The sequence below is a fragment of the Miscanthus floridulus genome, chromosome 7 (assembly GCF_019320115.1).
Source record: "Miscanthus floridulus cultivar M001 chromosome 7, ASM1932011v1, whole genome shotgun sequence".
Classification (NCBI taxonomy): domain Eukaryota; kingdom Viridiplantae; phylum Streptophyta; class Magnoliopsida; order Poales; family Poaceae; genus Miscanthus; species Miscanthus floridulus.
The window spans coordinates 75,699,881-75,723,739 of record NC_089586.1 but is presented as its reverse complement, the minus strand read 5'-3'; the positions used below and the strand labels follow the sequence as shown (position 1 = coordinate 75,723,739).

The window sequence follows — 23,859 nt, the reverse complement described above, 5'->3', positions numbered from 1 at the left end:
TGATGATGACAAGAAATCTATCAAGAGAGCTCTAGCAAGCATCGCCATCAATAAGAAGCTCTCCATCTTCTACACTCTATCAACATGCCTCATGGCAAAGCCTACCAAGGTAAAATATGATGAGAGTGATGATAATGAGCAATGAGATGAAGAGAAAGGAGTGCAAAGAATTGCACAAGAAAGTAAAATTTCTTGAGCAATCCTTTGATGAGCTCAATGCTACTCATGAGGGGCTAATGGAAGCCCATGAGAAGCTTGGCAAAGCTCACTCTAAGCTTGAAAAGGCTCACTCCTCTCTCATTGAGCAAGTAAAAGTGGAGGAAGCCAAGAAGGAGCAAATGATCATATCATGTGATGTGGGACTAACATGTGATCTTATTAATGAATCTATTTTTGTTGCTCCCACTAATACTTCTTGTAGCAATATCACTTCTACTTCACCTTTGAGTGATGGTCACACTTGTGAAACCTCACTAATGGTGGAAAATAAGACCCTCAAGAAGGAGGTGAATGAGCTCACTCGTGCCTTAGGCAATGCCTATGGTGGAGAAGCCCGCTTGCTAAAGTGCTTGGGTAGCCAAAGGTTTTCTCTCAACAAAGAGGGATTAGGATATACCCCCAAGAAAGGCAAGGCGGCCTTTGTCACTCCCAAAGCTAGCTTTGTGATGGGCAATGGTCGGTTTTGCAATATATGCAAGCAAGTTGGGCATATAGAGCAAAATTGCAAGACTAACAAGAACAAGCTACCTAATGTATCCTCAATCAAATTTGACTCTTGTTACATGCTTTATAAGGGTGCCAATGGTGTGAATGCTAAGTTCATTGGTACACCAATTGTGGGGCCAAAGAAGAAGGCCATTTGGGTACCAAAGACCTTGGTGACTAACCTACAAGGATCCAAGCAAGTTTGGGTACCTAAAAAGAATTGATCTTCTTTTGTAGGTCAATTATAAAGCCGGAGGAAGGCATTGGGTGCTTGATAGTGGGTGCACACAACACATGACCGGTGATCCAAGAATGTTCAATTCAATCAATAAAAACAAGAGCAATGGGTTTGATAGTATCACATTTGGTGACAATGGAAAAGGCAAGGTCAAAGGGCTTGGTAAGATTGCAATATCCAATGACTTGAGCATTTCAAATGTGCTACTAGTAGAGAGCTTGAACTTCAACCTTTTGTCGGTAGCTCAATTATGTGATCTTGGTTTCAAGTGCATATTTGGTGTGGATGATGTAGAGATCATAAGTGTAGATGGCTCTAACTTGATATTCAAAGGATTTAGATATGAGAATCTATACTTAGTTGATTTCAATGCTAGAGAAGCTCAATTGACAACATGTTTGATTACTAAGTCTAGCATGGGTTGGTTATGGCATAGAAGGCTTGGTCATGTTGGAATGAAGCAATTGAACAAGTTAATCAAGCATGACTTAGTTAGAGGCTTGAAAGATGCCACTTTTGAGAATGATAAGCTATGTAGTGCATGTCAAGCCGGAAAGCAAGTTGGTAACACACATCCTAAGAAGAGTATGATGAGCACATCTAAGGCATTTGAGTTGATGCACATGGACTTGTTTGGACCAACCACATACACTAGCATTGGTGGAAACAAATATGGATTTGTGATTGTGGATGATTTCACTAGATATACATGGGTCTTCTTTCTTGTTGACAAGAGTGATGTGTTTGCAACATTCAAATCTTTTGTCAAGGGTATTCACAATGAATTTGAAACAACCATAAAGAAAGTAAGAAGTGACAATGGAAGTGATTTCAAGAACACTAGAATTGATGAGTTATGTGATGAATTTGGAATTAGACATCAATTCTCGGCCAAGTATACTCAATCAAATGGGCTAGTTGAAAGAAAGAATAGAACCTTAATTGATATGGCAAGATCAATGTTGAGTGAGTACAATGTAAGTCATTCATTTTGGGCCAAAGCAATCAACACGACTTGCTACTATAGCAACCGACTCTATTGTCATCCCATGATGGATAAGACATCTTATGAGCTATTGAATGGAAGAAAGCCAAACATAGCATACTTTCGGGTATTTGGTTGTAAATGCTAGATATTGAAGAAAGGCACTAGATTGAGCAAGTTTGAAAAGAAATGTGATGAAGGTTTCTTGCTTGGTTACTCCACTACTAGCAAGGCTTATAGAGTTTGGAATTTGGCTAGTGGTACTCTTGAGGAGGTTCATGATGTGGAGTTTGATGAAACAAATGGTTTCTAAGAGGAAGATGAGAATCTAGATGATGTGAAAGGCACTCAATTGATCAAGGAAATGAGAAACATGGACATTGGTGAGTTAAGGCCTAGAGAGGTGATTGATATTGAAGATGACAAGAATCAAGTGCTCTCTAACTCAAATGTGCAAGCTAGTGGTTCTCATGATCAAATCCAAGCAAGCACTAGTGATGGCAATGAGCAAGATCAACAAGTGGCTAGTTCATCATCTCAACCAAGTGATCAATCAAATGCTAGCAATCAAGTGCAAGTGCTTCAACCAACCAATGTTGCAAGAGATCATCCATTGGACACTATCATTGGTGATATTTCAAGAGGTGTACAAACAAGATCAAGATTGGCTTCATTTTGTGAGCATTTCTCATTTGTGTCATCCATTGAACCTAAGAAGATAGATGAAGCTTTGAAGGATGTTGATTGGGTCAATGTTATGCATGAAGAGCTAAACAACTTTAAAAGAAACCAAGTATGGAAGTTAGTTGAGAGGCCTAAGGATCATAATGTGATTGGAACCAAGTGGGTCTTTCAGAACAAGCAAGATCAAGATGGGATAGTAATAAGGAACAAAGCAAGATTGGTAGCTCAAGGTTACACTCAAGTTGAAGGTCTTGACTTTGGAGAAACATATGCCCCGATTGTAAGATTGGAAGCAATTAGGATCTTGCTAGCCTATGCTTGTGCCCACAACATCAAGTTGTACCAAATGGATGTGAAGAGTGCATTCCTCAATGGGTACATCAATGAGCTTGTGTATGTTGAGCAACCTCCCTGTTTTGAAGATGAAAAGAAACCCAACCATGTTTACAAGTTGAGAAAGGCTTTGTATGGATTGAAACAAGCACCAAGAGCATGGTATGAGAGATTGAGGGATTTCCTACTCTCTAAGGGATTCAAGATGGGAAAGGTTGACACCACTCTCTTCACCAAGAAGCTTGGAAATGACTTATTTATAATGCAAATATATGTTGATGATATCATATTTGGGTCAACAAATCAAGATTTTTGTGAGGAGTTTGGCAAGATGATGGCAAGTGAGTTTGAGATGTCCATGATTGGAGAACTTAGTTACTTCCTTGGTCTTCAAATTAAGCAAATGAAGAATGGCACATTTGTGAGTCAAGGCAAGTATATCAAGGACATGCTCAAAAAGTTTGGAATGGATGATAGTAAAGCTATTAGTATACCAATGGGGACATGTGGAAGCTTGGATAGTGATGCAAGTGGCAACATGGTGGATCAAAAGATGTATTGGTCTATGATTGGAAGCCTACTCTATGTGACCGCATCAAGACCGGATGTGATGGTTAGTGTATGCATGTGTGCTAGATTTCAAGCCTCACCAAGAGAAAGTCATTTGAAGGCAACTAAAAGGATATTGAGGTACTTGAAGCATACACAAAATGTTGGGTTGTGGTATCCCAAAGGAGCAAGGTTTGAGTTGATTGGATATTCGGACTCCGATTATGCGGGATGCAAAGTTGAGAGAAAGAGCACATCGGGCACATGTCAAATATTGGGAAGATCACTTGTATCTTGGTCATCAAAGAAGCAAAATAGTGTAGCATTTTCAACCGCCGAAGCGGAGTACATTTCGGCCGGTAGTTGTTGTGCTCAATTACTTTGAATGAAGGCTACTTTGAGTGATTTTGGAATTAGGATCAAGCAAGTGCCATTGCTATGTGACAATGAGAGTGCCATCAAACTCACAAACAACCTGGTTCAACACTCAAGAACAAAGCATATTGATGTCCGCCATCATTTCATAAGAGATCACCAACAAAAAGGGGACATTTGCATTGAGAGTGTGGGCACCGAAGATCAACTTGCCGATATCTTCACCAAGCCACTTGATGAGAAGAGGTTTTGCAAGCTAAGGAATGAATTGAACATACTTGACTTTACCAATATGTGTTGATGCACCACCATTAGATGACATGCCTCTCCTTCGAGCAATACAAGGTATAAATTGATTGGCATGACATACATCCTTGCTAAGGATAGGATTAGTGCATCTAGACATATTTCACATTTGAATAGGCGCATTCATGAAAATCAAATGAATATTGATGCTTGTATGGTACCACTATTGCTTGTATGCTTGAAATAATCTAGTGGTAGCATATGACATGTTTGTGGGCTTGTAAACCTAGTGTTTGATCTATAAAATGAGCTATAAGTGTTTAACTCAACATGGTATAAGATAACCCTTATTTGGAGGTGTGAAGAAGCTTGTCCTTGGATCAAACCGAGTTAAATATCTTTTGCAAGTAATCTAGATTGAACCAAATTGAAAAATGATCATCATTTCACATGGTTTCACCCCAACCTATCTATACTTTAAGCCTTTGTGGTCATTAATGACAAAGGGGGGAGAGAAACAAAGATAAGTGATAGGGGGAGAAATAGTGTAGAGAGATAAGATATGACAAAGGAAGGGGATCAATTAAAATCTTGAGCACACAAGTAGGGGGAGCAAGCTCATGAACTTGTATGGTGCATTTGAATGTGCATTTCATGTGTTTGCTTGCATGACACAAGTTCTAAATTTCAACATCCATGCTTGTGTGGTGTATGCTAATTGTAAATTTGCATGATGAAATGAAAATCTAGTATGCATAGGTCATCTAATGATTTCATTCCCATAAATTTACAAGTGGCATCTAACTATCAAGTAGTATCTAGCTAAAGTAACTAGACTTATGTTCATCATATGGAAACTAGACCCTTTCTTGTAATTTTGATCTCATGGGATATTCTAGTTTTTATGTATGTCTAGTTACTAATGGTGCTAAGGATGGTATAATGGTGCACTCTGATTGGTATCACGCTTCAAAGGTCCATCTCTTATACCTTAGCATCATTTGGTAGAAACTGACTCCTATACTTCCTATCTAAGCATATGTGCAAAGCTACAATCCAAACTCTTAGCACATATGTAGGGGGAGCAATTGCTACCATATGGAGTTCATGAAACTTGTCCATATCCTTTACACATGGCAAATATGCTTGGGCAAGCAACATGAATTCAATTGAATCTTATTTCATATCTTTGTGTAAGGGTTGTCATCAATTACCAAAAAGGGGGAGATTGAAAGCTCTAGTTTGGTTTTGGTTAATTGATGAGACCCTAAGTGCTAACCTAGTTTATCAAAGTGATCATGAGATAGGTAGCACTATTCTAAGTGATGAAGCAATGATGAAGATCATGACAATGGTAATGGCATGGTTATGATCAAAGGCTTGAACTTGGAAAAGAAGAAAGAGAAAAACAAAAGGCTCAAGTCAAAGGTATAAAATGTAGGAGCCATTTTGTTTTAGTGATCAAGACACTTAGTGAGTGTGATCACATTTAGGATAGATAGCCATACTATTAAGAGGAGTGAAACTCGTATCGAAATGCGGTTATCAAAGTGTCACTAGATGCTCTAATTCATTGCATATGCATTTAGGATCTAGTGGAGTACTAACACCCTTGAAAATATTTGTGAAAATATGCTAACACATGTGCACAAGGTGATACACTTGGTGGTTGGCACATTCGAGCAAGGGTGAAGGAGATAGAGATGATAAAGGGTCAGTCTCGCTATTTTTCTACTGACCGGACGCTGGTCTCAGGGGGACCGGCGCGTCCGATCAGGAGTGGCAGTGATGATCCAGCGTCGGTCATGTGACCGGACGCTGGGCCTCTAACTAACCGGACGCTGGAAGGATGCGTCCGGTCAGAGCTGACATGGCTGCACTGATGTCAGGGTAACTAACCGGACGCTGGATGTGTCCGGTCAAGTACCACCGGACGCGTCCGGTCAAGTTTTTTAGTCTTTGGGAGCTTACTAGAAATGACCAGACGATGAGGGTTCAGCGTCTGGCCACTTATGACAGAGCGTCCGGTCATGTCATGACCGTTGAGATCAGATGACTCCTGTTGAACACAGGATGACACATGGCCGCCATCGGGCGACCGGACGCTGAGCCCTGCGTCCGGTCACCCCGATCAGTGCTCAGTGAAGGGGTACAACGGCTCTATTTTGTGGGGGCTTCTATTTAAGCCCCATGGCCGACTCTAGCTCACCCTCTTGCACATTTTCATTGACATAGCAATCTTGTGAGCTTAGCCTAAGCACTCCCACTCATCTCCATCATTGATCCATCATCTTTGTGAGATTGGGAGAGAATCCAAGTGCATTGCTTGAGTGATTGCATCTAGAGGCACTCGGTATTCGTGTTGCGATGTGGATTTCGCTTATTACTCTTGGTGGTTGCCACCACCTAGACGGCTTGGTGCAGCGGTGGTGGATCGGCACGAGTTGGTGATTGTTCGTGGCCGCCTTCGGTGATTGTGAGGGGAGTTGTACCTTCCCCGGCGGAGTGTCGAAAGGTAACTCTAGTGAATTGCTCGTGTCATTGAGTTACCTCACTTGTGAGTAGGTTCTTGTGGTGTCCAATTGTGTGGACGGGGTTTGTGAAACACCTCTTAGCCACTGAACCACCAAGTGTTGGTCAACACAACGGGGACGTAGCGTGTTGGCAAGCACGTGAACCTCGGGAGAAAATCGGTTGTCTCTTGTCATTTGCATTCTCCCGATGATTGGCGTAATCTTCATCTTGTGATTGGTTCATTCCTCTACACGACAGTATAATCACCCTACTCACTCATTTATATTCTTGCAAACTAGTTGTGACAAGCTCTTTAGTGTAATTAGAATTGAGAGCTTGCTTTGTTGTTTTTAAGTTCATCTAGTGGAGCTCTTTAGAGTAGCAAGTTTGAGAGCTCTTAGTGAGTAGTAACTTTGCAAGTTGTGTGCCTAGTAATCTTTGCAACTAGAATTGTTGGATAGGTGGCTTGTAACCCTTATAGAGCTAGAGCAAGTTTGCATTTCGCTATTTGTCATACTAATCAAATTGCTCTAGTTGATTTGTAGATTTTTAAATAGGCTATTCACCCCCCCCCTAGCCATACTTGGACCTTTCACTAACAGAGGCTCGGCCCAAGTAGACACCGCGCAACTCGTGGGCCAGCCCAAGTACCTGAACGATAGGCAAGAAGGGTGATCCAATCACCGACCGGAAGGCCTGGCCGAGGAGGAACGGCATTCGCTTCCGACTCTGGCCCACCTATCCGACCGGAGCATCCGCATCGGTCTTCGGCCCGTCTCCGGATGGCCTCTCCGACTGGAAGACCTGGCCAAAGCACTACTTCCGACTCCGACCCGTGTCTCCGACCAGGGGTGCGCCAAACCCCTGCTCGCTGCTCTTCTTCGACTAGCATAATCAGGGCCGACTGGAACCAACTGACCGGGGACGTCCGCTCGGTTAGGACCGGGGAATGAACGGAGAAAGCAAGGAAGGACACACAAGTCAAACCACAATACCACGATTCGTACCCTGAGCACCCACAGAAATAGTACTATGCAACCTCCTTGGCACGACAGAGCCTAAAACAGTGTTGTAGGCGCCGACGTTTTCCCCTACAGTATTGTGGGCGCCATTAACTCCAATACGGTGAGGCCCGCCCATGCCTCTAGGCATCAACAATGTTATGGGCGCCGTCTTTTACCGTACCAGGAGAACATGGTAAAAGTCCTCACGTGCCTCTGGACATCAACAGTATAGCAGGTACCAACATCTGCCATACCTGAACAAGACAACGTAATCTCCCACGTGCATCTGACATCCAACAGTGTTGTGGGCGGCTACCATCATCCTGTACCCGTCGACGTGGGCAACAAGGATTAGAAGCATACGTACTCTCTCCCTCTCACTTGTAAGGCCATCCCCTTCATCTATAAAAGGGGATGCGCTCTCTCCCAACAAAAAGAGATTCAAGTCATTCCAGATTCATTAGATCGATCAAGTTCACTAGTACAGAACCGCCAGGTTCGAACCACAAGCACACGCTCGAACACTTAGTTCATAGCGGGGCTCCCGTCACTCTCGGCCCTTCCGGCAGGAGTCCGATCGGACTTCTTGTACCCTCCATCCTTCTCCTTCTCGTTTGTAACCCCACTGCAAACTTCGAGCACCTGGCTCAGGAATAAAGTCACCGACCGACTTAAACTGGATGTAGGGCACGTTGCCTGAACCAGTATAAACCATGTGTCATTGAGTGCTAGGCCACCTCCGATCACAGCGTACGGCAAAACTAAAAAAATTTACTTGTTGGTCACTTTCTGCACCGACACATATGTTGCAAGTGTTTCATCTGGAGGTTGCATATGTTCTACAATGGCTACACACGTGTTTTCCTGGTATTTCAGACGTATGTTGCAAGTGTTTCATCTAGATATTGCAGAAGTAGATCTAGTGTTACACATGTTGCAGTGTGACACACATCTATAGCAGCCACCTATTTGCAGCTGCTGGGCCCGTCTGCATGCACATAGGTGTGGAGAGGGCACCATGGTGCAAGCGCGGGACACAAAGCGTGCGCGGGCCGCGAGACACGGTGCGGGCACAGGACACGGAGCGACACAGACCCCACATGAAGCGGGCGCAATAGGTGCGAACGTCCGAACGCTAACCCTGTCTAGATGTCCGGGCGCTAGACATGCCCTAAAAATTTCGCCCGCACTACATCATACTGTCTGGGTAATTGACTGTGTGGGCTGCCCCCGCATCGATCAGCTAGCTACACTCCACAGACCACAGGTAGTAACAGGACAGGGGGAATCAATCGCTAATAATTTCCTCGTGTCAGCTGCACGCCATATTGCCATCTGAATGCGGATCCGTCTTGCCTTCTCTATTATTTATTTCCCTATAAAATAATTGTATTTGTATCTGACCCAAATAGGCAACCATTGATATGCTAGTCTTTCCTTATTTGTTTGGGTACTCCGTACTCAGAACGATGAGCTGCCAAACCCTATCTTCCTTGTCTTGTGTAATGTAACGCGTGCGCTACATCAGATCGCGATTTATTGTGACACGATCACTTGCTATATAATTTGACATGGTGCAGCACAGCAGAACGCGTGCGGCGCCGGTCAAAGACGACCTGCGCGAAACACTGCCGATCTCAGGGTAATCAAAATTGCCGCCGTGCCCAAGATAGAAACAGCTCAATCAAACGGATGGATCGATCCGTCGTGCCAACGACTATTGTGTGCACGCGATTTTCCAGCCCTGAATCCAGCAGGGCGGGACGTTAAAGCCGCGCCGATCCGATCTACTAACTGCGAGCGAAAGTGTCCAACCCAGCCATCCAATCCACGGGCCTGGCCGCTGCCCCGCGCGCAGGGGCCAGGGGCCAGGGGCGCCGCCCGTAGCCGCCACTCGCCACCGCTCCTCTTCAAGGCGTCCCAAGACGCGGCCACGAGTCCCTCCCACTCCCGGCTCCCATATCGCCTCGCCCCTATAACTCCGGACGTCTCAAGCCCACCACACAGACCACAAAGACGAGGGCGAATTCGCCTCACCAGTCACCACGCGCGCGAGGCGTGCATGGCCGCGACGGCGTGCGCCTACAGCTACCAGGCGGGCGGGCCGGCGCAGGTTCGGCTGCCGGACACGTTCATCGACGACGTCGATGGCGCCGTCCAGAAGGCAGAACAGACGCCGGCGCCGGCGCCTCCGCCGCCCCCACTGCCACGACCGTCCAAGGTGCCCCCGTCGTCCTTCCTGTCGCACCACCTCGACATCTGCACCGAGGGCCTCGGCTCCGAGAGCTCCGGCGACATCGATCTCAGCGATCTCACCGACGACGTCAACGGCAACGACAACGACCACGACGCCGCCTGCGTCGACGTCGGGCAGGCACTGCCGTGCAAGTGGCAGCATCGTGACGGAGGAGGTGATGCGGAGCCGGGGAGCGCGAGGAGCGCCAGGCCAGCGTTCCCGCCGCCGATCTCGCTGATCGGGGCCGGCGGGCAGCCGTGGCTCTACCTCCGGCCACAGCGGGAAGACGGCCGTCTCGTGCTGCGGGAGGTGAGGATACCGTCACGGGAGCTCCTCCAGGCGCGCCGGGAGGACGGCCGGTTCAAGCTCCAGTTCGCCCAGCCCCAACCGGACGACGAAAAGGACGAATGCCAGTTGGCCCAGGGCCAAGATCCAGCAGAGGCAATGGCGCCAGAGAAAACGCAACAGGGGAACGAGAAGGACTAGTTCAGTCAGGGTTTTAGATTTTGGCTCCGAGATAGTAGGTTTAATTATCGCTCAACAAATTCCACACGAAGAGTTGTTTTTCCCCCTTGCAGAGAGATGTAAATATAGCGGAATTTATGTTCACTGCTTCCTCAATGTCTAATCATCCAGTCTATTGCTAGGGTTTTGCAATAAGCTAGTGAGGCAGTTCAGTGGCAGGAATCAACAAAGGGAAGGAAAAAAACACACTTGTCCAGAAACCGTAACCAAGTACAGAAACCAATACTAAGCTAGTATTTGCGTGGCACTTGTTTGTACCCTACCAGAAACCAGGCATTACATTTTCTGCTCCAGAGCACTTAAGGGTCTCACAGACGATGAGACGACAGAGTTCACAAGAATCCTGAGGTTTGTTGATGGAAAGGGTACATGTCACATGTCAAAGTTAATGATGGTTGACAGTTAAAGTCATCACGAATGGCATTTGGAATCAATTTGGAATCAAATATGCTGATTCTGCACCTTCTACCAAGTATGACCCTTCTACTTTGATAGACTAACTAATGCTACCATAAATCAAATTATAACAAGGAATCATTCATGCAATTATGAATTGGAGCTCTGAATTTTCTCTGCCATAGAATCACATTCACATGCATGAAAAAGATGTATTCTGCTGAATATGACATGGTGAAATATCACAAAGCACCCAGATGGCTTGTACAAATGCAGGCAAAGCATCGTTGGACAGGGAAAGGAAGGAGAAAATCTACCATTGATGTGGTGGCAGCACTCGTGGAGCCTGCCGGTGCCTTCCCATTATTGTGGAGCCCCGAGCCCCTATCCTTTTCAAGGATAGATAACCACACACACACGAAATTGGAGCTTATGATTATTATTTCTCGCCATCCAACGTCAATAGCACTTTGTATAATTCAGGGCGCCGGTCCCTGAATATCCCCCAACCATGCCTAGTCAACTTGATCTCATCCAAGTCCAACTCTGCCACCAGCACTTCCTCATCTTTGTCGTTAGCAAGCTTCACTATTTCTCCAGTTGGTCCTGCAGAGACACATATTTTCAATTGAAGTCATGTTTTTGACTTTTTAACCCTTCTATCTACACAGCATAAACATATGCACAAGCTAGATTACCTGCAATGAAGGAATTCCCGTAGAAGGTTATCGTGCTCTTGCCATGCTCAGTCTCAACAGTTTCTCTGCCAATCCGGTTGGAAGCAACAAGAGGGACCTGGATAATTCAAGCTGTAATCATAACGTGACCAGAGATGTGGCTGTTTCACCAGTACCCCTTAGAGGAACAACAAAGGAACAAACATCTTTGTGGTTCCTCAATGAAAGTCATAGTGCATCATGTACTTATACAAAACAACAAACAGTACCAAGTTGGCACCAGCATGGCCTTGCATAACTCGCTTCCAATGTTCACGGGAATCCAGGTTACCATCCTGGGGTTCAGATCCAATTGCAGTGGGATAAAACAGTATTTCAGCCCCCTGAAGAGCCATTGCTCTTGCACACTCTGGAAACCACTGATCCCAGCAGATTCCTACAAGGTCAAGAATGATGGCATTAGTTATAATTGATATTATGTCGCATTAATTAATAGTACTACTGTACTTATAAAGTAAATAAGAGCCTGTATCACTGCAGAACATAAATAACTTACCAACACCAATCGTGGCATACTTGGTTTTGAAAGCCTGCATCAATAGCAGTAAATGCATTTAAGTGAACTTTGGCTGATATCAAGGACAGTAAAAGTCACATTATAATCATATGTTGGTCCCTCGGCTGCACTATAAGTAAGCAGTAAGCTTACCAGAACACTCACTCACTATGACTAGAGGTAGAAGAAGATATTAAGACCAGCTCGCACACACAGCACAAGCCCAGCGCTGGCCGAAAGCTCTGCTTCTGGATGTGGCAAACTGAACTACTCTTTTGCATTGCCTTAGGTGTGATATATATACAAGTGCTAGTACCTCTACCAGGTACATAGTTGTTGGTGAGTACACCAACTACCTACTCCTAAGGTACACCAACTACTCCTAGTACTAGCTGTACAAAGCTTAGATCAGCCCACTACCAAGACGTGGCTGATGTAATAACTACCAACTAATATACTAGAGGTGGCCTATTGTCATACTGCTACAGCAGTAGAGACTGGATAGCCGAGCTGACCAAATGCCAACTCTGCTGTAGCGAGAGAGAGATCAGCAGCAAATTATGTCTTACAATTCTTCGCCTAATCCTACTGCTAACCCGATGCCTTACCTCATCCATGCCAATCATCTTCCTCAGCTCCATGAACCGCAGGCGCCCGAGTGACTTGGTGAGGATGTCAGCGAGCTGTCTGCCGGTCTCGACGAACTCGATGACGATCTGCCCTCCATCGATGCAGTCCTGAACGAAGTGGAACTTGATGTCAATGTGCTTGCTCCAGTAGTGGAGGACAGGGTTCTTGGCGAGGGCGAGGGCAGGCTGGTTGTCCATCATCAGAGCTGGCGGGTGAGCTTCCTCGCCGGTCAGCTCGCACAACTGCCGGCGCAGCCAGACAGCCTGGCACGCCGCCTTGGCTGCTGCGACGTACTCCGCCTCGCACGTCGACAGCACCACGATCTTTTGCTTCAGCGACTACCAAGCAATGGGGGGCGCTCCAAGGAAGACGAGCACGCCGGAGGTGCTCCGTCGCCCGTCGATGTCGTCCGCCATGTCTGCGTCGCTGAAAACAGTGAGCTCCGGCTCACCTTCCTTTGCCTTGGGGGTGCCTCACTGAAGACCGTGAGCCGCAGCCCACCCTTGCCGCCACTCTTGGGGAAGATGATCGCTTGATCGAGCGTCCCCTTGACGTAGCGCAGCAACCTCTTCACCGCCGTCCAGTGATCCTCGCGCGGGTCCTCCATGAAGCGATTGACATACCCGACCGCGAACGTGATGTTCGGCCGAGTATGCGTGAGGTAGCACAGCCCGCCGACGATGCTCCGGTAGCGCGTCGCGTCCACCTTCACCGCCATGCTGTGCTTGGACAGCTTCAGCCGCTCCTCCATTGGAGTTGCGCACGGCTTGTACTCCGCCATGCCGCTGCGCTCCAACAGCTTCTCCGCATAAGCGCGCTGGCCTAGGGAGATGTGCTCCTTCCCCTGCCTCACCTTAATGTCGAGGTAGTAGGAGAGCGCGCCGAGATCGCTCATTTTAAAACGAGCAACCATCTCGCGCTTGAAGCCGTCGATGTCCTCCTCCCGCGCTCCAGTGACGATCAAATCGTCTACATACACGCCGACAACGAGCTCCTTCTTCCCCCGTCGCCGCGTGTACAGCACGTGCTCTGTGGCGCAGCGAGTGAACCCAAGCTCGCCCAAGGTGGCGTCGAGCTTGGCGTTCCACGCCCGAGGGGCCTGCCGCAGCCCGTAGAGCGCCTTGCGCTGCTTGAGCACCTTGTGCTCAACGCCCTTGACGGCAAAGCCCGGAGCTTGCTTGACGAAGACCATCTCCGCGAGCTTGCCGTTGAGTAACGCGGACTTGACGTCGAGGTGGTGGACGCACCAATCCTTCGCTGCTGCCATGGCCAACAACAAGCGAATGGACTCCATTCACGCCACCGGAGCAAAGACTTCCTCGAAGTCGCTGCCCTCATGCTGCACGAAGCCACGGGCGACGAGCCGAGCCTTGTACATGACAATGGCGCCACGCTCGTCCCGCTTCACCTTGTAGACCCACTTCAACCCGATCGGCCTGCAGCCCACCGGTGGATCCACCAGCTCCCATGTCCCATTGTCCTCGATGGCCTTCATCTCTTCCAACATCGTCCGGCGCCAATTGTCGTCGCGCTCAGCCACTGCAAACGTCGGTGGCTCCTCTGCGCTAACAAGGAGCAGCTCTGGGTCGTCGAGAAAACGACTGGCCAACCCAGGAGCTCCCTCTTCGACGACGATGTTGTTCACCCCCGCCTAAACCGGACCTCCTCGCATTCGTGGAAAGCGTCCACGTACTCGTCGATGTCGGTGGGTTGATAGGTGAACTCGATCGGTGCTCCATGGCCTCCCTGTTCTGCCGGAGTGGTCGGCATCGCTGCTGGACCGCTCGGCACCACTGCCAGAGTGGTCGGATCCACTGCTGGAGCAGTTGGCACCACTCCTGGAGTGGTCGGCTCCACTGCTGGAGCGCTCGGCACTGCTGCTAAAGTGCTCGGCACCCCCTCTGGAGTGGTCGGCATTGCTGCTGGACCGCTCGGCACCACTCTTGGGGTGGTCGGCACCTCTTCTCTAGCGTCTCCACCACCATGGATGACTAAGTGTTCGACGATGAAGGTGCTGCTCAAGCTGCCAGCTTCCCCGGTGCCCGGACCCTCCCAGTCCTAGGCTGCCATCTCATCGAACACCACTTCCCTAGAGATCACCACCTTGCCTCTCTTGGGATCATAGAGCCGATACGCCTTGGTGCCCTCCTCGTAGCCTCGGAGCACTATCGGCGTGCTCCTGTCTTCCAGCTTGCCGAGGTGAGACTTGGTGTTCTTCACATGGCCGACGCAACCAAATGTCCTGAGGAAGGACACATTCGGCTTGTGTCCATGCCAAGCCTCGAACGGCGTCTTGCCCTTCAGGGCCTTGGTAGGCGCTTGGTTGAGGATGAACACCGCCATGGTCACCACCTCTCTCCAGAACTTTGTTGGCATGCTTTTGGCCTTCATCATGGACCGCCCACTCGCCATAGTTGGTGCGAGTCAGCGCCGGTCAACTGGTGCCGTTGACCTCCCGCACCGTGCGTACGACGACCTCCTGTCGTGGCTAGGTAGCCACAGCAGCGCCGCTGCTGTCGCCCATCTCCGAACCGTCTGTCATCGCCAGCAGTTAGTTTGGCGACGGCGCTTGTACGGCTTCGATACCACTTGTTGGTCCCTCGGCTGCCCTACACAGGTAAGCAGTAAGCTTACCAGCACACTCACTCACTATGGCTAGAGGTAGAAGAAGATATTGAGAAAAGCTCACACACACAGCACAAGCCCAGCGCTGCCCGAAAGCTCTGCTTCTGGATGTGGCAAACTAAACTGCTCTTTTGCATTGCCTTAGGTGTGATATATATACAAGTGCTAGTACCTTTACCAGGTGCATAGTTGTTGGTGAGTACACCAACTACCTACTCCTAAGGTACATCAACTACTCCTAGTACTAGCAATACAAAGCTTAGATCAGCCCACTACTAAGACATGGCTGATGTAATAGCTACCAACTAATGTACTAGAGGTGGCCTATTGCCATACTGCTACAGCAGTAGAGATTGGACAGCCGAGCTGACCAAATGCTAACTCTGCTGCAGCAAGAGAGAGAGATCAGCAGCAGATTATGTCTTACATCATATACATCTATATTTTTTGTTAGGAATGTATATAAAGTTAGAGAACAGGAATCACCTTAAAGCCAGTGTCACCTGGGTTGAAATAAAACTTCTCTTGATAACCTGACAAACAGAAGCAGCTTTCTAGATGAGATAACCCAATCTATAGCAGAACATCAAAAGACTATTGACCTTACCTGGTCCATCTGGAATGTGTGATTTGCGATAGAGTCCAAGATCAATGCCATCAGCATCGATAATGGCCACCGAATTATAATGTGCATTGTTTGCTTCTTCGAAAAAACTGACAGGTATCACAACTTCCAACTCCTTTGCAAGCTGTTGCATCCTATGGACCATGAGGGGCAAAGCTGCACATGTAAATGCCAAAGAAATAGAATGCATGCATTTATTGACTGCTGACAAGAACAAGCATGTCTACCTTATAATAGTTGGATTGCCTTTGTAAGGCTTAGCACGCCGAAAGAAATCCAGCCTTTGAGCTTGACAGAAATAGTGCCCCTCAAACAATTCCTAGCACATTTAAGAAAAAACAGAGAGAGAGAGAGAATGAAAAACTTAAGGAATATGGAAATGAGAATATCTGTCCAAACTCCTACACCCTTTCTGCTTTCAGTTTTAAAAAGAAGCATTGCAGTTAAAATCTTGATGATCCATAGCTATCATATAAATTTACCTGAATGAGTACAATCTTTGCACCTTTCTTGTGTGCTTCCCTAATCAACCTGTAAAACAAGCGATCAGTCCCTAAGCTTTCATAGTTTTTCAGCGATGTAAGTTAAATATGGGTGCATGTGGATGTGTGCTGGGTGTTGTACATCATACTTTCTTCTTTAATGCAATGACATGTAGCTCTCCAGTGCGTTTGAGTAAAAAAAGAAAAGAAAAAACAGAGCAATAGCTAAAAATGAAAAGCATGTATTCCATGTCATTTTAAGTAACATAAGTCCAACCATGGATGTCTAAATTTCCTAGCGTAGTCAGAATATATTTCTAATTCTAAATCTTGTAAAAATAATTTCTAAAACTGGTGAATTTTGAACACACACTGACAAAAAAAAAGTTCTAAAACTTGTTTTGACTGATGGACTGTCAAGCTGAGAATGGCAGTGAAAGTAAATGAAAGCCACATCGACACTAATGGTGAGTACTAGATCAAAAGAAATAATAAAAATTTAGAACATCTACCAACCTCATAACTATAGAATAGCTTTGCGACACAACAATGCACTCAAGTAAAGCTATGACTTCAAACATGCTACATATCATTTAACTTGTTATTCGGATTCCCCAAGAAGCCATCAGAAATGCATAATGAGGATAAAGTAGCTGATACAAATGGTTATGTAAGATTGTACTGAACGATCAATCAGGCATTCACCAAAGGCGCAACATCTCATGGTACATAACCAAATCCAAACACCAAAGCAGATGCCTCAATAATTCACTGAAAGAATAAAGTAGCTGGCAGGAAAAAAAAAAGAATGGAGTTGAGAATAAAGTAGCTGACAGGATTGTCCAATCCAAGGAAGAATGCACAGAAATCCAATGTGCAGATACATAGCAGTTAAGATATAAGATTGTTATAGTTTTCTTTGGGGTGATTTTGTACTCAAAATTCTATAGCGACTCCAAATTACATTTAGAAGATACTACTACTACTAGGGACCGTACTAGGTTACTACGGAATTGGTTATCAGGTTACATACTTGGTAAAATAAAGATTACTAAGTCAATGAGAGGAACTACTTGTGGCACCGTTCCTGAAAGCAAACTCCTGCGTGAAAATCAAGTACTAGGGGTGCGCAGCGAATGCAGATTTCAGTATAAATCATCATGAATCAAACCCTTGTTAGCAGCAACCGCCAACACCAGGACCACGTGCTACTGAACAGGATAAGAGGTAGACATCACAAGTTCACAACTCCAGCAAACTTCAACGTCTGCGAGACCGCGACTAGACTAAACGGCTAGGATTTTGGCTCCTTGGGGGAGGGCATCAGGGGCGGGGGTTAACTAGGGATGTAGGCGGGCCGCCGCGGGCGGGCGGGCAATAGCATACCTCTCGGCGGTGGCGACGTTCTCCGCCTCGACGTCGGTGCAGGCGAACTGCACGGCGGCGACCGCCACCTTCCTCCCCGCGGCCGCAGCCATCCTCCTCCCCTCCGCTCCGCGCGCCTTCCCACTTCTTCACCTACCCCACACCTCGCTTCCTTGGGACTTTAGCGGCCGCCCGGCGCCGCTGCTGCTGCTGTGGTTTCAAGCAGAGAAATAAATCTACAGTTATAAGGAGAAAAGGGAGCGCCGCCTTGGGGAATGGGGCCTACCGTCGTTGACTTGTCTTGGTTCTTCTTTCATGTGGGCCGCGAGCAAGGCGAGGCGACCCATGCCACCGCCCCTCCCGTCTGCTCATGGGCATGGGGAAGGAAGTTGGTCCAACTTTGATGGGCTTGATTGGGCCAATGGAGCATTGATGAGCCCAAGGCCCACCGTAGGAAGGAATCAGAAACTGGATTACTGTTACTGGAGAGAGGATTGTAGCGCTGTGCTCCAGTCGCGGTTTCACAAAACCGTGTTCGCTCTCCGGCTCATCCTTATCCTGACTCACGTGAGAATCTGGCAGGTTCGGAGCATCGGCCTGACACTGACAGACCCCTCCGACTCCTACCTAGAAAGAGATAAGGAGGCGGCGTGTACTAGAAATAGTCTACGCGAACCGATCCGATTAGAGATCCGCTACTAGTGTCACCGGCAACGTGGTCGTGTGTGTTCCTGGGGAGGAAGCGAACTCTGCTTGCGGAGCAAGAAGATACCGTGGGTGAGAAACCGGGGATGGCTACAAGAAGGGCCGTGGTGAGGGTTACTGCTCAGCCAGCGTGGGCAGCCGTGGCGAGGAGGATGGAGGGCGTGGGCGGCGGCGGCGCCCGCGTGTCGCGCTGCTTCAGCGACAAGGCCTCCGGCAGGGTGCTCAGCGAGGAGGAGCGCGCCGCCGAGAACGTCTACATACAGGTACGGTGGTGATCGGTTGCCTACTGCTGACTGACTCACTGACTGATCAATTAAGCAGCGGTGTGATCGAGTGCGATGGTTTCGAATTTAATTCTGCTAACCGACTTGAGTTGGGGATTGATCTGACTACGCAGAAGATGGAGCGGGAGAAGCTGGAAAAGCTGAGGAGGAAGGAGGACAAGGCCAAGGCCGAGGCGGCCAAGAGGGCCGCCGCCGCCGCCAAAGGCGACAAGAAGGTAAATGACAGTATCCTCCATTCTCGTCTCTCCGTCTCGGATGAGAGAGAGAGAAAAAAACCCTACAATTTGGGTGGATTTTTTTTCACCGCCCCGCCTGCCGGAGCAGTAGGCCTTAAAGTTTCCATAGAATCTTTTGAGACTCCTCCAATGATTTTATTTGGAAGAGAGTTTTCTCGTTTCACTGGAGATGCTCTAAACGTCGGATCTATCTTACTGCCAACTTGATTATGGTTTCTGTCTAGAACGTTCGCTGGATTCTGATATTCGTGTTGATCATTCATGTACGTGTCCTTGACTCCTTGTTGGGTTGTTTGCAGAAGGGTGAGGAGGCTCATCCGAGCTGATCGCCAAATCAGATCGATGCTCCCGTGAGTTGTGATGGTGTGGATACTGCTGATGACAAGTACATGCAAATAGACTCCTCTCCTTGCACTGTTGTACTCTGCATTGAGAGGAACGTTTCACGTTTGCTCTCTTTACAACTCTGCTCGTCGTGTGTAATCCCTGTCACTGTTCTGAACTAGGTTTGTAGCGACGGTTTTGTCTTGTCGGTGCAAATGGAGGCGCCCTTGAGCCTCTTCTATGTACATAGTTTGTCAATAACAATGAATAAATGTAGTCCCCTCGTCAAAAGAAGTCCTAAAATGCGTGCATATTTCGCTTTGTATGTGTCAAATTTTTTTAAGTTTGATTAATTGTATAGAAAATAGTATTAACATTTATATTTCAAATACGTTTTTTAGGCTATATCGCGTCAGGTTCTGTGTTGGCAACGGTGACAACGAGTTTCGTCCGGATAAAACTTTTTTTATCTCACTCTTCATAATTAATTCCGTCGAGTTATCAAATATGCTGATGTCTCACAGTATTAAATGCAAAGGACGCTCTCACTGAGATTGACCTTCCCGGTTGCCTCCAGTCCGAATTTTACGTTGCGTTCAGTTGATTATTCGTTTTCATTCTTTTCTTCGAACTGTTTAGCTCCCGCCCCGTCCGTTCCTTCTTGTAGTGAGTTCTTGTGACTGATTTTTCCCATCCGTTCCTCGATTGAGGTTTAACTTTCAGAGGGGAAAAACACATCCTCGAATGCAGTCCACTTGGTACTCTGCGAGGAAACTCCAGAATCACAGGCTACTCAGGCACAAAAGTTCGAGATTAAAACAAATATCAATCAGCAATCTGAACCCATAGAAAAATGTATAGCAAGGGTAGCTAGAGACTTGACAATAATGTGGAGGCAGAGTAGCAGAGGGTCATGACAAAGTTCAAATTCAAATTGAACTCCTAGCAAAGATGCATGTACAGGAAAGGCACGAACTGACAAAACCAAAATCTAACCAGAAAAAAAAAAGATCCATGTGGCCGACAGTACGTGGCCACGCACACCGCACACCTACACAATCGGACCATCTGATGTTCGGATCCCACGCCCCGTCCCCCGGCCCCGTGGCGCCTTGGCGACTCTACTCGGCTTCGCTCGCCCTCGGCCTCCTGTCGCGGCGACCCTTCCAGCAGCAGCTGCAGAACATGACGTCGGCGGCCACCAGCCACGCCCACCACTAGTGATGCCCTCAGCCGCGGTCCTCGGCTGCGACCGGACGCCTCCGAGGCAGGACACCTTGGGCGACCCAGGCTCCGCCTGATGATGATGGCCACCCGCGGCCTCCCCGGACGCGAATACCTTCGCGCCACCGCCAAGCCCAAGCTGAAGCTGAAGCTGGCACGGGGAGCGGCGCCTGCCGTGGTCGCGCGCGGCTGGCAGGCCGCCGGTGACCACGGCCACCGCCCTCGGAGCCGCGGGTGCGGACAGCGAGCTCCTCGCGGCCGTCGCGGCGCACGACTTGGGGTTGGCGGCGGCGCCCCTGGTGGAGTCGTCCCGCTCCAGCACCGCCGCCACGGCCACGGCGCCGACGACGTCGCTCCAGTCGATGTCCTCGCCGATCCGCAGCCGGAGAGACTCCGCGGGGGCGTACGGGTCGCAGTCGGAGTATGACGGCGCGGACGTCGCCTCCAGCTCCGCGCCGCCATCGTCGCGCAAGACGAGGGAGCCGACGTCGAGCGGTGGCATCGCGCAGCTCAGCGTGGTTGACTGGATGCGGCGCAGTGTGTGCAAGAAGCAGTGGAAAGGAGACGCAGGCAAGCACGGCTTGCGGAAGGAGGGACTGCTTGGTGCTTGGCGCCACCGGGCAGAGTAAGAAGCTTCTATGCGCCGTTTCGATTCGAGTGATTTCAATCGGTCTGGTGCTTCGTGCTCGAGGAGAAGTAGTAGGAGTACGTCCTCCTCTTGCACAAATGGTGATCTCCACTCATCAGAGGAGAAGAAATCCAATCGTACTGTCTGGATCCCTTGATGCTTCATTCCAAATAAAATATATAGTTCAAAACGAACAAAATGGGGTCCATAGCTCAGTGGTAGAGCAATCGACTGCAGATCGATAGGTCTCCGGTTCGAACCCGGATGGGCCCTTTGTTGTTTCTGTTTTTATCATTTTTCAATTACCTTTGTGTTTTTCGAGCGTCTCACTTTTTTCCGTTTAATTACTTTTTGCTTTTCCAAAGTTTCCGAGATGCTCGAATGGGAAATAGTTTTGTTGTTCTCAACCGATGGCTATCCATTTGGCAATAATGAATCAAATGGGCTCGTTGTTTTTCCTTCTATTTTTAATTACTTTTTTGTTGTCCTCGACCATAGTCTTGGACTGTTAGTTACAGAAAAATGAATGCTGAAATAAGAATCCAAGGTATTACATTGAAATTTTTGTTAGCAAAAGGCGTCCTCTTTATTGACAGGGAGCTCTATTTATGCGCTTCTTCTTACAATTGGCGGACCAAAGTGCTCTCTCAACAGCCCTAGATTCTGAGAATATTCATATCCTAACAAGGGCAAGTCAGTCCTTTTTTGTTATACTTAGTCAAAGTCTGATTTGCTGCTTAGAAATCGCTCGGTCGGAAAGAAGATCACGAGAAGTCCTTCGCCTCTAATGCTGCCCCCGAAGCTCGTGAAGTTCTGCGAAGACGAAGAAATATATTTTTTTATTATTTTTTTTGTCACGCGCCGTTTGCAAGTCTCGCATTAACTGTTGATTATTTTCCATATATTGCGCCCGGATCGACGCGTGTTGTTTTCCTCGAGATGCATGTGTTTGGTCTCTGAGGCCATCTTTCCTCGAGATGCGTGCGTTTGGTCTCTGAGGCAAGCCTCAACAGGAGTTTCATGAACATTAAATAAGTTAGTTTATATGAAGAGAGAGAAAGAAATCATAAAAGTTTTATAGGATGAAATAAGTTTTACAGGAATGAAACTTGTTTACACTGTTTCTAACATCTGGAGTCTCACATAAAACTCTCACTAAGACTTGCATGATAGAGTATCTTATTTTCTCCTAACCCAGTCTCTCATTTAAGAACTTCTTTACCACTATGTCTCAAAGTCACTTCTGACAAAGTGTCCGATATATTTCTTTTGTATTTTATCCGGTGAATATTGTAATGCATATTGGGAACCCTAACCGAATTCAAATGTAAAAAGTTTGAACCGGAAAAATTTAGATCTCTTCATATTACTACAACTTTGGTTCAAATCATTTCTACATATGAGGTTAATTTCAAAATGGTGATTTTCTTGGCAGATTACAATAGCACTTAAGGAAATGGCTGTCTTTGCATATTTCCTTGAAGGCCGAATGGAACCGCAAAGGATACAAATTATCTTGGCAATTTACTGCAACCACAGAGGAAATGATTATTCCTGGGCGGCAAGAGATTTCGGCACTTAAGGAAATTCTAGGCCGCCAAAAAATTTCTGTTTTCTATAGTGAATATATGTAAAATGACCAAGGTGATTAAAGTAACAGATTAAGAGATTGGTAGCCATAAAAGCTAATTTGCCCTGTTAGCTGACATGAACCCTGCTGAAAACTTATAGTTTTTAGCCTACTTAGAGCCCGAAATTGGTGACCCAGTCACGCTTAAAGGTGAAGTGTTTACACTATTGTCCTTCTCTATGGTATATGCTAAGTAGTTCATGTTAGCACTGAAGTGAGTTGTAAAGAAAAATTGGGAGAACGCGATTCACCAAAAGGTTAATGTCAGCCAATCTATTAGAGTTAGGCTTAGAGTCAAAAGGGTTGATTTTCCTTAATCCATTCAAACTTTATGGTTCTATTTGAAATGCTTTTCAACATAATTTTGTACTATATAACTTTTTCTACTGTAAAATACATTCCTTGTAGATGTTTTCTCATGTTGGCATATTTTTTAGTGTTTTAATAATATTATTTTATAAACATCCATAAACAGGCATCAATCAATTAATCGACACTTAGGTTTTCTTTTACCCTTTTAAGCATTTTCTTGTGATTTTTCATGTGCAAAACCTTACTAACTTTGATCATGAGTTGATTTAGAGTTGTTTGAGCACTATTGAAAAGTTTGTTGGCATCACAAGTATTGACGTTATTATTAATAAAAGTTATTTAACTTACGTAAGCTTCATCATTTAATAATGTGATACTCCCTCCGTTTCAATCTATAGGTTATTTTTGGCTTTTCTAGGTACTTTTTACTATGTATCTAGATGTATTATATATCTAGATGTATAGCAAAAGCAAAAGCTATGTACCTAGAAAATGCAAAACGATATAATTTGGGATAGATGGTGGTAACAAGCTTTTCAACATATCCTTTAGTTTTTAATTTCTCTTTCAGTCATGAATGATGTTTAACTTATTCTTTTACGCAATTAAAATTTTTATCACATTTGTGACATAAATTATTATTAAATATTTTAAGTCTTTTTTTGGCAAAAAATAGTTTGATCTTATTTAAAAGATTTTAAAATCTACATGTGTTGGTGTTTTGGACCGGCGAGCCCTCAACCAACTAGTAAATTTATACTGCGTG

General features: G+C 46.7%; 3 protein-coding genes, 1 non-coding gene and 1 pseudogene across 4 annotated transcripts; 3 read left to right on the top strand and 2 right to left on the bottom strand.

The window, feature by feature from the left end:
- The first annotated feature begins 9,447 nt into the window (after positions 1–9,447).
- LOC136463483 (protein FAF-like, chloroplastic) lies at positions 9,448–10,638 on the top strand. The gene has a single exon (XM_066462478.1). The coding sequence runs from the start codon at positions 9,696–9,698 to the stop codon at positions 10,353–10,355; it is 660 nt and encodes a 219-aa protein (XP_066318575.1). The 5' UTR covers positions 9,448–9,695; the 3' UTR covers positions 10,356–10,638.
- Positions 10,639–10,974: 336 nt separating this feature from the next.
- Positions 10,975–17,974, bottom strand: LOC136467107 (N-carbamoylputrescine amidase-like). The gene is made up of 9 exons (XM_066465656.1): positions 17,772–17,974; positions 16,386–16,434; positions 16,131–16,222; positions 15,886–16,037; positions 15,765–15,811; positions 12,024–12,057; positions 11,737–11,903; positions 11,489–11,585; positions 10,975–11,396 (listed from the first exon to the last, which is right to left on the bottom strand). The coding sequence occupies exons 1-9, from the start codon at positions 17,861–17,863 to the stop codon at positions 11,230–11,232; spliced, it is 897 nt and encodes a 298-aa protein (XP_066321753.1). The 5' UTR covers positions 17,864–17,974; the 3' UTR covers positions 10,975–11,229.
- A 392-nt stretch (positions 17,975–18,366) lies between these two features.
- Positions 18,367–19,593, top strand: LOC136463482 (uncharacterized protein At2g27730, mitochondrial-like). Its single transcript, XM_066462477.1, has 3 exons — positions 18,367–18,718; positions 18,853–18,954; positions 19,275–19,593. The coding sequence occupies exons 1-3, from the start codon at positions 18,542–18,544 to the stop codon at positions 19,299–19,301; spliced, it is 306 nt and encodes a 101-aa protein (XP_066318574.1). The 5' UTR covers positions 18,367–18,541; the 3' UTR covers positions 19,302–19,593.
- Positions 19,594–20,310: 717 nt separating this feature from the next.
- LOC136463481 (uncharacterized) lies at positions 20,311–21,409 on the bottom strand (annotated as a pseudogene).
- Positions 21,353–21,424, top strand: TRNAC-GCA (transfer RNA cysteine (anticodon GCA)). The gene has a single exon. It is a non-coding gene; the product is annotated as a tRNA-Cys (tRNA).
- The last annotated feature ends 2,435 nt before the right edge of the window (positions 21,425–23,859 follow it).

What these genes read in the sequence shown, in the direction of transcription:
- LOC136463483 (XM_066462478.1), top strand. Translation starts at nt 9,696, where the DNA reads ATGGCCGCGACGGCGTGCGCCTACAGCTACCAGGCGGGCGGGCCGGCG.
- LOC136467107 (XM_066465656.1), bottom strand. Translation starts at nt 17,863, where the DNA reads ATGGCTGCGGCCGCGGGGAGGAAGGTGGCGGTCGCCGCCGTGCAGTTC. An exon ending in AACGTCGCCACCGCCGAGAG is followed by an intron (nt 16,435 to 17,771) that starts GTATGCTATTGC and finishes CTTGTTTTACAG; the next exon opens with GTTGATTAGGGAAGCACACA. An exon ending in ACACATTCCAGATGGACCAG is followed by an intron (nt 15,812 to 15,885) that starts GTAAGGTCAATA and finishes TCTGTTTGTCAG; the next exon opens with GTTATCAAGAGAAGTTTTAT.
- LOC136463482 (XM_066462477.1), top strand. Translation starts at nt 18,542, where the DNA reads ATGGCTACAAGAAGGGCCGTGGTGAGGGTTACTGCTCAGCCAGCGTGG. An exon ending in CCGAGAACGTCTACATACAG is followed by an intron (nt 18,719 to 18,852) that starts GTACGGTGGTGA and finishes CTGACTACGCAG; the next exon opens with AAGATGGAGCGGGAGAAGCT. An exon ending in CCGCCAAAGGCGACAAGAAG is followed by an intron (nt 18,955 to 19,274) that starts GTAAATGACAGT and finishes GGTTGTTTGCAG; the next exon opens with AAGGGTGAGGAGGCTCATCC.